Genomic DNA, 16,679 nt, shown 5'->3' with positions numbered 1-16,679 from the left:
GGTTCGTGCCCCGGTCCGGGAAGATCCCACATGCCGCGGAGCGGCTGGGCCCGTGAGCCATGGCCGCTGGGCCTGTGCGTCTGGAGCCTGTGCTCCGCAATGGGAAAGACCACAACAGTGAGAGGCCCGCGTACCGCAAAACAAAACAAAACAAACAAACAAACAAACAAAAAAGAACTCGGGTTAGAAGGGGGAGACACGATATATCTGCATATAACTGCAGTATGTAATAGAAAGCTGTGAGTGCTGCATAAAAGTTTGTGCAAGATCAGTGGAGGAAAGAGATAATTTTGATGCTTAAGTTGTTTGGAGTTTGAGGAAGGGATCAGGAGCAAGAGTTGAGGGAGTAGGTGTGAAATTTAAAAAAAATTGTTTTTGGTTCCAGAAAGAGTGGAGAAAAACAAAAAAATGCTAATGTTAATGTAAAGATGAAATCATTGGCAGCCCAGCTGTTTTTTACTTTGTGAGCAGAACATTTGTGTTAATTTTCCAGATTCTATTATTACCTTGATGTATGACTAGATAATTAGTTATTATAATCTATTTCTGTCACCATCAATTGAAACTTATAACTTGCTTGAAAGGAAGGACCTAATACATGAAAGACACTGTAAAAAATACTTTTTTGATTTCAAAAAAAAGCATCTAGAAATGCCACTAAGGAGATTCAAAATCTATTAATAAGTGGAACATGAAAAACAAACAGTTAAAGAAGGAAAGATGGTTACTAGGTCAACAAAAATACGGATTTTTTATAGCATTCCTCCTGCAAAGGTCACAATGCTGTTTTTCTCTTGTGTTTTAAAGGTTTTTTTTTTCAGGAAACTTTGTTGTGAGGTACTAGAATGGCATAGTGAGTAAGCTAGGTTGCCTGGGTTGAAATCCTAACTCTGATTATATTAGTCATGTGACCTCGTGTGCCTCATTAACTTCTCTGTGCCTCATTTTTTTAATCTGTAAAATGGGGATAATAGTAATGTTACCACCTACTAGAGCTTTGTGAGAAATAAATAATATATACATACATATATATATACACACACACACACACACACACACACATACATAACTGTAAATTTCTTACAGCAGAACCTGACATTTAAGAAATGCTCAGTAATTGCTAGATATATTTTTGTGTGGTAAAATACATATAACAAAGTTACCAGATTGACCATTTTAAGGTGTACAGTTCAGTGGTATTAAATATATTCACATTGTTGTGCAACCATCACCACCAACCATCCCCATAACTCTTTTCATCTTGTAAAACTGAAACTCTATACCCATTAAGCAGTAACTCTCCATTCTCCCCTCCCCCTGGCTCCTGGCAACCACCATTCTACTTTCTGTCTTTATGATTTTGAATACTCTAAGTACCTCATATAAGTGGAATCATATAATATTGTCATTTTGTGACAGTCTTATTTCACTTATCATAATGTCCTCAAGATTCATCCATATTGTAGCATATTGCAAAATTTTCTTTCTTTTTAAGGCTGAATAATATTCCACTGTATACCTCATTTTGCTTGCTTTTCCATTCATCTGTTGGTTTATACTTGGATCGCTTCCATGTTTTAGCTATTGTGAATAATGCTGCTATGAACATGGATGTACAAATATCTCTTTGATACCTGCTTTCAATTCTTTTGGGTATAGACCCAGAAGTAGAATTGCTGGATCATATGGTAATTCTATTTTTAATTGTTTGAGAAACCACCACATCATTTTACACAGTGGCTGCACCATTTTACATTACTACCAACAGTGCCCAAGGGTTCCAGTGTCTCCACATCCTTGCCAACATTTGTTTTCTGTTTTTTGTTTTTAATAGTAGCCATCCTAGTAAGTGTGAGGTGGTATCTCACTGTAATTTAGATATTATTTTTAATAATAATAATAATTAGAAAAAAGATTTTATAGAATCAGATATTAATTATGAAAATTACTGCTGTTCTTTTTAGGAGACAGTTGAAGGAACTACATAGTGCCTTATATTTTTTCATTGTTTTATGATTGCTATGGCAAATTCATTGGTTATATGGAAGTAAATTTTAACTTGTTTTTAGAGGGAGCAGAACATTTAACAAATTGAACCAATGGTTGGGTTCCTTATGAACTGGATATAAAGTTTTACAAAAATATGAAATTCAGTTAAATTTGATTCTTGTCTTTAAGGAGCTTTCACATTAGAACAAATATAAAACAGGATGTAATGATAATGGTGTTTGGTTCAGACTAAGTACTTAGAAATGCTAGGAGGGAAGAAATGCTTCATAGTGAATATTCATAAAAGACATTGTAGATGAAGTGGCATTCCATTGGGCCTTAAAAAATTAATAGATCTTTGTTTGACTTGTGTTGTGAGGGAAGGTTAGGAGGAAGACATTGAAGACAAAGATTCAGAGGCAAGGTAGTTCAGTTTGTGTTTCATAGGAACAGGATATGATTCAAGCTAACTTGGACATAATATTCACTTGGGAAGTTCTGGGAAATACTACTGGATTAGATTGTGGCAAACTTGGAGTGGCAAACCAGAGGATTTCTTTAGAAATATAAAAATCCATTTTTCAGGTAGTATGGTCTATTTGCTACAATACTTGTTTCTGTAACACATTAACTTCTGTAATTGGTAAATATGGGATTGATGTCAGTATAATGGGAAGGTAGCATTCGTTCAAAAATAATCTTTCCCAACATATTAGCATTTCAAAGCAATCTAGAACAAACTCATAATTAAAGGGAATGTCTTAGTAATACAAGAAGATATTAGGAAAACACTGAAAGTCCTGCAGAAGTGAAAATGGTGGCTACAAGAACAGTTCCACATTCCACAGGGTTAAGCATTCTGATGAAGCAGTGAGTGCAGAGAGAGAAGCTGTGAAGACATTTCTGTTTGCATTAAGAACTTTGGTGAAGAAGTCTACATCCTGGGGTATATTTTTAACTTCATTGAAATTGGTCTTCGCTAGAAGCAAATGCCCTTCAGAATCCATATAACAAATTAGGAAGCAGCAGCTCCAGGGTTTAAGGAGGCTTCAGAGGATCGAAGACCATAATTCAAGGTGCAAATTCACGTGGAGATTTAACTGCACTAGTGTTTCTGTAAAGACTTCTTATTGTTTTAGTTAGGGCTTTGATTACACTGATTTTTGTGTGTGTGTGTGGTACACAGGCCTCTCACTGTTGTGGCCTCTCCCGTTGCAGAGCGCAGGCTCCAGATGCGCAGGCTCAGCGGCCATGGCTCACGGGCCTAGCCGCTCCGCGGCATGTGGGATCTTCCCAGACTGGGGCACGAACCCGTGTCCCCTGCATCGGCAGGTGGACTCTCAACCACTGCGCCACCAGGGAAGCCCGATTACACTGATTTTTGAGTAGTCTGCCTTAACTCTCTTTTTCCCATGAGCTCTGTTATTTGTAGTAGCGATTTTTCTAGAACTCAGGGCTGGCCACTTCCCCATGTACATATCACATTCTAGCAGAAAGGGCTCTGCTACATTATAAAAGCAGTAAATTAATAAAGGAATTGTTGTCCTGAATTTTCAGTTTAATTTTCTGACAAAATCTTGTTTGCCATGGTTATAGAAATCCATTACAACTCTTGAAATTTATACGCTGTGTTCTCATTCACTCAAGTTTTAATTGAGAATGTTCCCATTTTAATTTTAAAGGAAATTTACATTTGAAATTTGTGCTAAATCAAGTATTTTTATGTAGTAAGTCAAAACACCTCTAAATGAACTCTGCTGCTTGGCTGTGCTTGGGTAGTGAATTTATCTTCCTAAATGTTGCACACAAATTTTGATCAGACATAAACTTAACTTTTGAAGGACTGTCAGGGTGTTTGTGCAAGTTTATTAACATAGAAAATGCCCACTAACTCCTAAAACTCATTCTCTTACATAAAGAACCAGATGCTGTCTTGGAATTTGAGACCTAAGTTGAATATATAGAATTCCTGGTTTATTAGAGGAGTCCCAAATGGGCTTGATATCTTCATTTTCTTAAAACAAAGCCTAGTTCTTTAATTTCATTCAGCTGTTAACTTTCTGAAGTGTTCATTTCTGGAAGATTTTGAATGGAAATGTCTTTAGCGTTCCATTCTTATTGACTGATACAAACTACAGCCTATTTCCACTTTTTTTTTTCCATCTACACATGTTTTTATTTTTATTCAACTATAAGCAAATAGCAGAATTAACACAACATTCAGCAACTCCAGACCAGCTTTTCTTACACCGACGAGTGATCAATTTAACACGCACAGACTTTCGGATTTCTGATGACCTCTCACTCAGCCCCGCAGCTCATCTAGATGGCCAAGCTTTAACAGCAAAGTGACTCTTTCCTTATTGCTTTTTCCAGTATTGCTCTTTAAAGGAGCCAGAGCGGGACACTGACAGCCAATAACCAGCCTGAGATGTATCACGTTGGGGGCTAGTGGCCCCTGGTTGTCTTAGTGAGAGACAGGGCCCTGAAAACAAATGCCAGAAGATGCCGTCACACACAGCCCTGGCTGGGCTTGGGCTCACAAAGGCAGAGGCAATCAATCTTTTCTTTTTTTCAACCTCCCTTAAAGATTCTTTGATGCTCTGTTCTAATACTGCAGACCTGGTCTTTTTACCAGAATTTTTTTCCTCTTTAACGTCTGGGTTGTTATTCCTATATTAACATTTTGATGACCACATCCTAGTACCAAAGTATCCCCCACCAAAACGGAGTTCAAATTTGATCAAAACAGGGCTTCCCTGGTGGCGCAGTGGTTGGGGGTCCGCCTGCCGATGCAGGGGACACGGGTTCGTGCCCCGGTCCGGGAGGATCCCACATGCCGCGGAGCGGCTGGGCCCGTGAGCCATGGCCGCTGAGCCTGCGCGTCCGGAGCCTGTGCTCCACAACGGGCGAGGCCACAGCAGTGAGAGGCCCGCATATCAGAAAAAAAAAAAAAAAAAAATTGATCAAAACATAAACCCCCTAGAATTATAGAGGACAGGCAGAAGGAAAAGACACCCTAAACCTAAATCTTACTGCTCAGGCCTCGGGGCAGGGGGAAGGGAAGAAATCTACATGCACCACTAAACTGAAACACTGCTTGGGGACTCTGGGACGATGTCCATCTCCTGGCTTTCCTCTGCTTCCCAGACAGCTGCTCGTAGAGTTTGGGCACATAGTCATCCCATTCGGCCTGGTAACACGTGCCGGCCCCCGGAGCCCCGAGCTCATACTTTTTTTTTTTTTTTTGCTGTATGTGGGCCTCTCACTGTTGTGGCCTCTCCCGTTGCGGAGCACAGGCTCCGGACGCGCAGGCTCAGCGGCCATGGCTCATGGGCCCAGCCGCTCCACGGCATGTGGGATCTTCCCGGACCGGGGCACGAACCCGTGTCGCCTGCATTGGCAGGCGGACTCCCAACCACTGCGCCACCAGGGAAGCCTGTGAGCTCATACTTTTTGCAGAAATTCGCCACCTTGAATCTGCCACCGTGGTCTCCAGATCGGTTGCTGAGAATGGGCTCATCACACTTCAGTGGCCTGTCCTGCTCATAAACCAGCCAGACATAGTGGTGAAGGCCTGTGCCCTTGGGAGGCCCAGAGCCCACATAATCGGAGAGGACCGTGCCACTCCTGATGTCGTTGCCCTTCATGGTGACCACTAGGGAATGGTGCCATTTCCTGTATTTGGGGTCCTTCCTGCTGGGAGCATCCGGGTCTGTCAAGACCAAGGTATACAATTTACCTGGATGAAGGCCATCCCATGCAATGCTGGTGGGCCGGTTCTTCACCTGGGTGGGTGTCAGCACTTTGCCCAGCTCATCAGCCTCCGCCTCGCCATATTTGACCTGCAGTGGGTGCTGCGGCCTCTCATCCACTTCCTGCAGGCTCAAAGGCCCGGACCGCCTGTTGAGGTCCACGGACATCACGGAGCCAAGAGGGCTGGACAGCAGGGAAAGCAGCGGGAGGACTTGCGCAGGGTAGTAGTCCAGACTCCCAGCCCTATTTCTACTTCTGAGCAAGTAAAACCAATGAACTTTAAAATAAGGCTTGGGACTTCCCTGGCGGTCCAGTGGTTAAAGATTGCGCTTCCAATGCAGGGGGTGCGGGGTAATCCCTGGTCAGGGAAGTAAGATCCCACATGACATGCAGCCTGGCCAAAATTAAAAGGCTTAGTTGGCATTACTTTTATAAAGATAGAAATCCATACTTTAAAACTTTGTTACTGATATGATTTATTTTACCTCCATATTTTTGTACATATTTTCATAAAAATGTGTTTGTGCTATATTGCTATTTAGTGTTTTGGGGATCGTTTACTTTTAAAATAAAAACACTCTTTTTCATTACAGAAAGGCCCAAATGGGACCAGTACTTTGCCAGCTGAAAGTTCTCTTCTACAAGAAATTGAAGTACAGAATGAGGAAGTGGCAGCTTTTTGTCAATCCATTACAAAGTAAGGAATTTTTCTTTATAAAGATTATTTTTTATTAAGTAATTTTAAAAAATCTATCTTAACCAGATTAGTGCTACTAATTCTAAAAATTTTTAAGTTTTAACTATTTTCTCCCTGTGGCTAAAATGTCAAAACAATCAGTTAATTGGTACATTAACACAAACTACAGTTGAACCTGTTAGTGTTCTGAGTATTTAGAAGAAAAAATTGAGGTCAGACAGTAGATTTCTGATACTCTATTACTGAGGGAGAATATGGCTTAAACATAGAAGTTTCATTAGAATTAGAAAATGCCTTTTTTTTTTTTTGCGGTACGCGGGCCTCTCACTGCTGTGGCCTCTCCTGTTGCGGAGCACAGGCTCCGGATGCACAGGCTCAGCAGCCATGGCTCACGGGCCCAGCCGCTCCGTGGCATGTGGGATCTTCCCGGACCGGGGCACGAACCCATGTCCCCTGCATCGGCAGGCGGACTCTCAACCACTGCGCCACCAGGGAAGCCCAGAAAATGCCTTTTTTTTTTTTTTTTTTTTTTTTTTTTGGCTGTGCTGGGTCTTCATTGCTGTACACGTTGAGGTGCGTGGGTTTCTCACTGCAGTGGCTTCTCTTGTTGCGGAGCACGGGTTCTAGGCACACAGGCTCAGTAGTTGTGGCGTGCAGGCTTAGTTGCTCCACGGCATGTGAGATCTTCCTGGACCAGGGATCAAACCCGTATCCCCTGCGTTGGCAGATGGATTCTTAACCACTGGACCACCAGGGAAGTCCCTGCCTTTTTTTCCTTTATAGGGAAACTTAGTTTTGCCATAAGCTTTCTAGCATTCAAAATATTGTCCTACTTAGAATTAAGAGATGATATAACAAGCAAGATTAGAGGAGCAAATACATTTTCTGAAGGTTAGAAAAATGCATTTCTAAAATGTTCTTTTAATCCTAAATGTGTCCAGTGTTCTTAATACACGAAGAAACTGAGACTCAGAGAAGTTACCTACCAAAGTTTACTCAGCTAGTCTGTAACAGAGCCAGGTCTCCATTACCTCTGGTTCGGTGTGTTTTCTTTCCATCATATCACTGTATTAGTGAGGACTTCTGTTCTGAGTGCGAGAAACCCATCTTAAACTAGCATAAATCAAGGAAGGTTATGTATTGATTCACAAACCCGTATAGCAGAAAGAGGGAGGATGGGGCAGAGCTCAGTGACAGCAAGATCCAGGAATTCACACACTGTAATTGATCCCTACTCCCTTTGGACTCTTCTTCTTCCTCCCTTTTCTCCCTGGGCCCTTTCACCATGCATGTTGGCTTCTACTACAGATGGAGTTTTGAAGGCAGGGAATATAGCCACTGATGGCTTAGACTTTGATATTCTAATGGTCTTGTTAGCAGAAGGGAAAGAGTCCTTTCAGTCAGCACCAGATAGAAAAATCCCACGGAAGGAGGGAGTGGAACAAGAAACATTGTGGCCAACTGGATGAGATCTGTTATCAAAAGAAGGAAAAGCAGGGACTTCCTTGGTGGCACAGTGGTTAAGAATCTGCCTGCCAATGCAGGGAACACAGGTTTGATCCCTAGTCCGGGAAGATCCCACATGCCACGGAGCAACTAAGCTGTGAGCCACAACTGCTGAGCCTGCATGCCACAACTACTGAAGCCCACACACCTAGAGCCCATGCTCCACAACAAGAGAAGCCACCACAATGAGAAGCTTACCCACCGCAACAAAGAGTAGCCCCCGCTCACGGCAACTAGAGAGAGCCCGTGTGCAACAACAAAGACCCAATGCAGCCAAAAACAAACAAATTTATTTTTTAAAAAAAGAAGGAAAAGTAGATCACTACTGGGAGATTTATTCTGAATCCAGTATTTTCCCCAGTGTGGTTTAAGCAAAGCAGAGTTTGGGGTTCCCAGATCATTTTCGAGTATATTCATCATTTTTATGATATGGGACTTATTAATATTTAACTAGACTTTCTAGACTATTGGTAACATTTCATTAAAATTCTATCTTCCTGTGTGTCACCTTTTAACCAGCATTCCTTTTCTTCAGGATACCTTAGGGGAAAATAAAGAAGAAAAATATCAGTAGAGTCACTTTTTCTTTCCTGAAAAGGTTACCCTTAACTGTGTTTTTAAAACTCATATTTTTCAGTAGACGTTTAAAATAGAAGAGACATTTAGGTGACTGAGAATGCAAATTGCATGTATTAGAAATTACCTGTGCCTTTGTTCCATTATACCATTATGTATGTGTGGTTAACAGTTCAGAAATAATCTTTTATCTTAATGGTTTGGTATTAATCTGATATGTATTTTATCTTAATGGTTTGGTATTAATCTGATATGTGTTCATCGAGTTTTTAAAATTTTCTTTCCAAACAAGCCTTGTCTATTAGACTGTGTTGAGTGACTATTGCATTTAAGCTTTGCATGTTGAGAAATTAGGCTCTCTGTGATCTGCCTTGTTTTCTGCATTTGAATCTTAGTGTTATTTACACAAACTCTGCCACTAAGCTAAAATGATCATTTTTATTTATGTGTGCACGCGTGCACGCACACACACACACAAATGGCTTATGTAAAATTAAAACCTCAGATGAACTAGAGAGAATGAATTCTTTTTGTAATTTATTTCTGTTAGAGTGGGATTGCAACAAATGTTTCAGAGAAGTAAGAGGCAGAGGTGTTTTTGAAGCCATGTTCTAGAAAATTCTTTCATTCCCCTCTGACCTTGGAGATTGGAGTCAGGAGAAGTCTTGATGTCTTGAAGAAATTAATGTCACTTTCTGTTTTTTCCAGTGTGCAGATTTTAAAAACAAGTATTTATACTCTTAGTCAATGCTTCATTTTTTGAAATCTCCTAAAATGATTAATTTAATTATTTAAATTCAGCTATGACATTAGTGTAAGATTGTCAGGACGATATTTGTTTACAGATAAGCCTACTTCTAGGCCTTGTTTTTTTTGCTTCTGTGAAATCAGGGAGTTGGACTAGTGATCTCAAGGGTCACTTTCAGTTTAAAGTTCTGTAAAATACTTTGAATTAGGACATTTAATTATTACTGCATTTTTTTTGTTTTTATTTCTTTTTTTTTCTTTCCTTTCACACTCATCATAATTGACAAAACTTGCTGTATCTACTAGTTACATAGGTCCAGAGAAAGTTCTCAGAGGAATGTTAGATACCAGTGGAAATTTTTGCTGCTTCATTTGTGGTCTCCTAGGGTAAGATGAAAAACTACACTTTACACTTGTCATTCTGAATAGCCTTTAATTTCCTTTCCTCATATATGGTTCCAATCTAATATTTATATTCTACAAAAGTGTCTTGATCCCAAGGATTCCCTATAGGTTTTCACCTCTGCATTTAGTTAATTTTATTCTAAATGACGCTGACTCAAGTTTCTTATAAAGTAGTGTCAATTCAATTAAAAACCCTCATTTTTAAAAATAAATTTATTTATTTTTATTTTTTATTTATTTTTGGCTGCGTTGGGTCTTTGTTGCTGTGTGCAGGCTTTCTCTAGTTGTGGTGAGCGGGGGCTACTCTTTGTTGTGGTGCGCAGTCTTCTCATTGCCGTGGCTTCTCTTGTTGCGGAGCATGGGCTCTGGGTGCACGGGCTTCAGTAGTTGTGTGGCATGCGGGCTCAGTAGTTGTGTGGCACGTGGGCTCAGTAGTTGTGGCTCGCGGGCTCTAGAGCACAGGCTCAGTAATTGTGGCGCACGGGCTTAGTTGCTCCATGGCATGTGGGATCTTCCCGGGCCAGGGCTCGAACCCGTGTCCCCTGCATTGGCAGGTGGATTCTTAACCACTGTGCCACCAGGGAAGCCCCAAACCCTCATTTTTATATGTAACTTTTTATCACTAGAATTTTTGTCCAGTAAATTCTTGTTTTCTGAACTGTCATCAGGAATTTCTGATTTTCCTTTTACCATCCTTAAGGATTTCTGAAAATTGAAGGCTTCCTTGGATATAGATAAAGTTCTTTAGTGTTTTATATATTAGTTATCTATGTGATTTGCTATAAGTATCTTATTTCATATGGTATTTCTTGTTTCATAGGAAACAAGAATACCAAGTATGTGAGAAACAATAAAAAATCTTAGGCTGGGTCCTGTGAAGGTCTTGTCATTGTGTTATAGAGGGGTAAGCTTGGCAACAATCAAATATTTGAAGATAATGTGTCCATATCTAAAGGTGCATTTCCAACATCAATTTAAGTTTATTACTTTATATTACCTTTTTTTTCAATCACATTTCTTTTTAATATTGGATCCTTTGTGGCACTTAAGATCACAGTGAAGAAACCAGATTTATTCATTTATTCATTTATTTGACGAGATGCTTATAAAGCTTACCATGTACTAGACACTGTTCTGAGTGTCCTTATAAACTTAATTCACATAATTCTCACAACCCCATGAAGTTAGTAGTAGTATTATCCCCAGTTTATAGAAGAGGAAACTGAAGCAACAAGGAGATTCAATAACTTGCCTAAGATTACACAGCTAGTCAGTAGTACAATCAGGATTTAAACTTAGGAAGTCTGACTCTAGCGGTAGTGCACAAATAGTTACACTTGCTGCCTGCCTCTCCAGAAGCTTTCTTATTGTCAACTCAAACTATTTTATTCTGTTCCTATAACTTGATTATTTTAATCTCTATAGAAGCGAATAGATAAAACTTCCAGCATTCATTCCCTTTATAGCCCTGTGAAAAGCAGATGGGAGAAGTGGAATTTGTCTTCTAACTTCCAGAAGAAAGTCAGTTAAAGGAAGCCCACAGGTTTAAAGAAGGCATCAAATCCTCCTTTGTCTTCAGATAATAGAAGTGCTATCTGGAGTTTAGCCATACACCTGGCTTATATATTTAAATTTAAAGTATTTTGCTACTATGAATACCAAGAATACTTCACAGGCAATTTTTTTGCCATTCCCTAAGTCTTAGAAATCACTTTGAGGGAATAAAGGCCTCATAGCACTGTAAAAACCCATTGTCTATGTTTTTCTATCATGCTGACAACCAAAAACAGTGTGTAGGAAAAAGGATGTCAGAAAAAAAGATTTTAAAAAGACAACAAACTTTTCATCCCTCTGGCAGTTACAATTTAGGGCTATCACCTGTATTGTCAATGGTTCATTAAAAATGTACATTTAGTGAAATTATACTGTTTAGCCAAAAATCTGAAGAAGAGAACCTCATTTAATGCTGTGTATCCAGTGTGTGTTTTGTTGATGTTGATAGTGTTACCAGAGCTGTCCTGGCAGTACTTAATCTCTTTCCTTGGATTCTGTTTATTTAAAAGGCAAATGGTGGTGTTTTGGAGTTTTGACAGGGGTCCATTCATTGTATTTCTCCTGAGCTGCTCTAGAATTGGACAATAACACAGAATTGAATGGCTATAAGCATGCAAAGCCTTGTTCAGGGCTCTCAAATGCAGCTTTCAAAAAAAGAATTTAATTTCTTGTTTTTTGTGAATAGATTGAAGGCCAGCTTTCCATATACCAATCACTGCACAAATCCAGGCTATTTGTTAAGTCCAGTCACAGTGCAAAGAAACATATGTGGAGAAAATGCTAGCGTGAAGGTCTCCATTGAAATTGAAGGATTTCAGCTACCAGTTACCTTTACATGCGATGGTAGGTTCATAGTTCCCCAACGATCTTGTTTTGCTCTGATTAGGGAGAAAATGTTTAAAATGTTAATGTTATCATTCTTTTAATAAACTGACTCTGTTATCATTAGGTATCCTTTAAAAATCTGTGTGTGTGTGTGTGTGTGTGTGTGTGTGTGTGTTAAAATACTTAACATGCATTAGTTATCCTTTTCCAGAAATTGGTGTTCATATGGATAGTTTTCTGGTTTGGTTAGAGAAAAACCAGTTTACTTTTATAACTACATATTTCTCTGAAAGATGCTAAGTAATTTGGTTAATCAGTGGCTCTTGGCCAAAGCCCAAAAGCATTAGCTAGCAAGGCTAATTATAGTCCTATTCTTTATATTCTAAAGGAAGACTTATTCTTTTTAAACATACCTTAAATTTTGGTTTGGGGAATCGTATGCAGTAAGAATTAATACTAAAATTGAAGGAAAGTAAGGTCAATAAGCTTCTTGATTGAAATAAGCATGGATAAGCATTGATAGCAAATGTTTTGATTCGTATCAAATTTTGACTTGATATATCAAGATCTGATTCATTTAAAAGTATATCAAATGCCTATTGTTTGGTGCTTCATAAATGTGCACATTTATAGTGTACATCTCTTTTAAGAAATGTAACCATATTATAGTAGAAGTGCTTTGTGTGTTTAAATAATAACTGTTACAATACATATAAATGTGTTCAGAAATGTAACTATTGTATTAGATAGAGGTTTTATGGCCTTTTCTGCCAAGCTGTTAATTTTCATGAATTCTGAATGTAGTCACTGTCTTCTAAGTTGAACATAAAAGCTCTAAGTATAGAAATAGGTTACTTTAGTTTTTAATGGTTTGTAATCTTAGTATCCAGCTATTGTGAAGAATGATAATTGAATAATACTTCCTACTTTCTATATTTTTATTCTTCATTGGATAATTTACCAGGCAAATGTCAAATGTTTAAAATGGTGATTCTTTTTCCTTATGATTTGGTTTAAATAATTGTTTGCTAGACACTGCTAAGTGCCATCCTTTTTGGAGGAGTCTGTAAAACAGAGGTGGCTTTCTTAGCTTAGATCTGTCCTGTCTAATACGATAACCACTAGCTACATGTGGCTATTGATTACTTGAAATATGACTAATATAGATTGAGATGTGCTATAAGTGTAAAATACACACTGGATTTCAAAGACTTACTTTGAAAAGAGAATGTAAGATGTCCCATTAGTAATTTTGAAATACCAATTATATATTGAAATGATATTTTGGATATATTAGGTTAAATAAAATATATTATTGAAATTAGATTCATCTGTTTCTTTTTACTTTCTTCAACATGGCTACTAGAAAATTTTAAATTATATATGTGTCCTGCCTTATAGTTCTCTTATATAGTGCTGTTTTAGATTATAAGAAATACAGTCTGAATAGGTATATACTTAGAGTTGAATGTGTAAAATGAAAATGATGACTAACTCTTTTACAGTGAGTTCTACTGTAGAAATCATAATAATGCAAGCCCTTTGCTGGGTACATGATGACTTGAATCAAGTAGATGTTGGCAGCTATGTTCTTAAAGTTTGTGGTCAAGAGGAAGTGCTACAGAAGTAAGTGTTCATTTAATTATTGAGCAACATTTTTGGAAATTTCATTTTAATGGATTAAATTAGAAAATTTTCAAGTTAAATTTATAATCTAAAACCACATTGGGTCCTAGTGAATTGGTTTATTAGATCAGTTAACTTATATTAAGATATACGTTGTCTAAGACATCATGTCTAAGACAGTAGAGCATCTTGCCCTTAAGAAGCTGATAGTCTTAGATGGGAAGAATGGTGGGCAGTTGGTTGACAAGTGAATTTAAAGTTGTTTTTCTTTCTGCAGAGAGGCAATAGTTACATCATTATGGACTCCATTTTCCTTTTGTAGCATGCAGTATTACTTTATATACAGTGTTTAGCTGTGATTTCCTTTTAGTTGCCTGAAATAATCATTATATGAATCTTTTTCTGAACCTACTAGAAATGCTCTGTCCCTGTTTTTTTTCCGTGTTTGTCTTCATCTTCTTTCTTTTTTGCTTTAACTCTTCTCATGTAGAATTATTTCTCTATTTAAATGCTCACACTTGGTTAAAAAAATCTCTGTATTTTACCATTCTCTTCAATTCCTGATGCAGATACAATTTACATTTTACTCTCACCTGTATAATTTCTAGTTTGAGGAGAATAACATTGATGAATAATTGATATATTTTAACAGTAATCATTGTCTTGGAAGTCATGAACATATTCAAAACTGTCGAAAATGGGACACAGAGATTAAACTACAACTTTTGACCTTCAGCGCAATGTGCCAAAATCTGGCCCGAACAGTAAGTGTGTACCCTATAACTGAATTGCATTTGGTTGAATCTAAATAATTTTAGATTAATTTAGATATTAATTATTAAATATTAATTTTAGATTAATATTAGTTTAGATTAATATATAATTCTAAATAATTGCTAATCAGCCAATTTGCAATTTGTACGTGCTCTGAGAGTTTTGGGTTTGACTGGGAGTGAGGCACTCTTTATCCCCTACAGGATAAAGCAGATGTGGGGAGAGTTTTAGCAGACGTGGGGGAGACTTTCAATCATGTTGGTTTAGGTAGCATACTACTCAGAGTTGGAGGCATGTTTGAAAATCAAAGTGGAGGAATTATAAAAGTTTGGCCTGTAATAGTTTTACACAAGTTACACAATGAAAACATCAGGGTCAGTCAAGGAGAAATGAGGAAGAAGAAAGATTTTGAATTCTAAATATGGTTTTGGGGAGAAAAAGATCCACGTTGACCTTTGCACCAAACTGAGAAAAATACATTATTTTTCACAAAATGAAAACTATAGTACTTTCTTTTGAGGTTAAAGCAAAATAGAATGCAAGAAATTAGGCCATTTTATTACTGTATAAACACTTGATGATTAACCTCTAAAGATAATCATTCATTTGGTAGAATTTTAGGAGGAAAAATACCAATGTTTTCTACTTTCTCTTTTCTTTATTTTCCTAGGTTTTGCTCCTATGTTAGGTAGAATTTATTTCACTTGGGTGGAAACTATTTCACAAAACTCAGTACATTTTAGCAATCATTAGTAACTTCTCTTTTCAGTTTCTTAAGGCATGATGTTTTTTTGAGTATTTTGAATAGTAAGGGTTATGGTTGAAGAGACCAGTGCCTTATTTATTGAAGGTAAGGTAGAAGGAAATTTGATTATCATTATAAAAAATGCAGAAATTCAGGTGATCTCTTCTCATCTGGTTCCCACCCCACCTTCATTTGGCTGTCAGCCATCTTTAAAAGTGCTTTTAGGGCTTCCCTGGTGGCTCAGTGGTTGAGAGTCCGCCTGCCGATGCAGGGGACGCGGGTTCGTGCCCCAGTCCGGGAGTATCCCACATGCCGCGGAGCAGCTAGGCCTGTGAGCCATGGCCGCTGAGCCTGCGCGTCCGGAGCCTGTGCTCCGCAACGGGAGAGGCCACAACAGTGAGAGGCCTGCGTACCGAAAAAACAAACAAACAAACAAAAAGTGCTTTTAGCTCTCCATTCTCTCTCTATAGCACAGGCCTCGGTTCTCAAAAGTCACTTTCATTTCAAGAATTTATCATATGCTTAACCTTATTTAATTTGGCAATAGAAAGACCAAAGAATGGATTTCATTATTTGGTAAACATTTGTCTGTATGTTTATTTAGGCAGAAGATGATGAAACACCTGTGGATTTAAACAAACACCTGCATCAAATAGAAAAACCTTATAAAGAAGTCATGACAAGGTGTGGCATCTAAAACATTAATTTCAGGTTTTCAAACGTTACTTTTGGTTGTGAATGCACTTATTTTGGTGAATAAAATGATCATTTTTGCATATGGTATCTTTCAGCCACAATAACTGTTCTTTATTTCAGACATCCTGTTGAAGAACTTTTAGATTCTTATCACAACCAAGTGGAACTGGCTCTTCAAATTGAAGTAAGTCTTAATTCACATTTTGGCTTGATGATTTAAAGATTCTTTTCTCTGTACACTCTTAAATACTAATGTTGGAATTGGGTTAAATATTTTAGAAGGACTATTTAAACTATATTCTTGAAGTTGACATTCGATAACTTGTTTTCTGACCCAACATATTAACAAAAATTCTCAGTAATGCTTGAGTTACCTGAGCTTTATTACTAAGAGGAACCTTCAATTCAAAAAGCATTTATTGAATGCTTGCTATATGCTAAATGCTGGAGTTATGAAAATGAATGACCTAATCCCCACCTACCAGGAACTTAAAACTAGCGAAGAAAGATTTAAACAGAATTTCAATATAGTAAATGTAGAATAGAGGTGTGTGTTGGCGTCCTTTGAGAGATTGATGAGGGGCACTTCTCCCAACTTGAAGGTTCAAGGAAGGCCTCTAAGAAGGGATGTTGCCAGAGCCAAGTCTTAAACAGTATGAGTTAGCTAGAAGATAGTTGGGAAGGGCATGTGAACAAAAGTACATAGGTACGATACATATGTGGAAGTGTAAACACTTCTCTAATACAAAGTGTGAAGTGAAGGTTCAAAGATGAAATTGGAGA

The 16,679-nt window shown here is 38.1% G+C and overlaps 2 protein-coding genes across 5 annotated transcripts in view; one reads left to right on the top strand and one right to left on the bottom strand.

Moving 5' to 3' along the window:
- The window catches only part of PIK3C2A (phosphatidylinositol-4-phosphate 3-kinase catalytic subunit type 2 alpha), a 173,320-nt gene that overhangs the window by 108,752 nt on the left and 47,889 nt on the right, over positions 1 to 16,679 (top strand). For all 4 annotated transcript variants that reach the window (XM_060105069.1, XM_060105070.1, XM_060105071.1 and 1 more), the window contains 6 exons: positions 6,339 to 6,442; positions 11,916 to 12,073; positions 13,561 to 13,681; positions 14,334 to 14,445; positions 15,805 to 15,884; positions 16,017 to 16,080. In XM_060105069.1, coding sequence (XP_059961052.1) covers positions 6,339 to 6,442; positions 11,916 to 12,073; positions 13,561 to 13,681; positions 14,334 to 14,445; positions 15,805 to 15,884; positions 16,017 to 16,080 — 639 coding nt within the window. The remainder of the gene's footprint in view (positions 1 to 6,338; positions 6,443 to 11,915; positions 12,074 to 13,560; positions 13,682 to 14,333; positions 14,446 to 15,804; positions 15,885 to 16,016; positions 16,081 to 16,679) is intronic.
- On the bottom strand, positions 4,295 to 5,912 carry LOC132493215 (phosphatidylethanolamine-binding protein 1-like). The gene is made up of 3 exons (XM_060103536.1): positions 5,432 to 5,912; positions 5,065 to 5,211; positions 4,295 to 4,455 (listed from the first exon to the last, which is right to left on the bottom strand). Exons 1-3 carry the CDS (start codon positions 5,910 to 5,912, stop codon positions 4,295 to 4,297), a joined length of 789 nt encoding a protein of 262 aa, XP_059959519.1.

Source organism: Mesoplodon densirostris, chromosome 7 (genome assembly GCF_025265405.1).
Source record: "Mesoplodon densirostris isolate mMesDen1 chromosome 7, mMesDen1 primary haplotype, whole genome shotgun sequence".
NCBI classification, from domain to species: domain Eukaryota; kingdom Metazoa; phylum Chordata; class Mammalia; order Artiodactyla; family Ziphiidae; genus Mesoplodon; species Mesoplodon densirostris.
Note: the sequence above shows the minus strand (reverse complement) of the source record. Positions and strands in the feature narration are given on the sequence as shown.

Excerpts from the sequence above, each read along its gene's own strand:
- LOC132493215 (XM_060103536.1), bottom strand. The coding sequence starts at position 5,912 with ATGTCCGTGGACCTCAACAGGCGGTCCGGGCCTTTGAGCCTGCAGGAA. Across the intron at positions 5,212-5,431 it reads CTGCAAAAAGTATGAGCTCA|GGGCTCCGGGGGCCGGCACG; the intron begins CAGGCTTCCCTG and ends AGTATGAGCTCG. Across the intron at positions 4,456-5,064 it reads GTTTCAGTTTAGTGGTGCAT|ACAACCAGGGGCCACTAGCC; the intron begins GTAGATTTCTTC and ends TCTCTCACTAAG.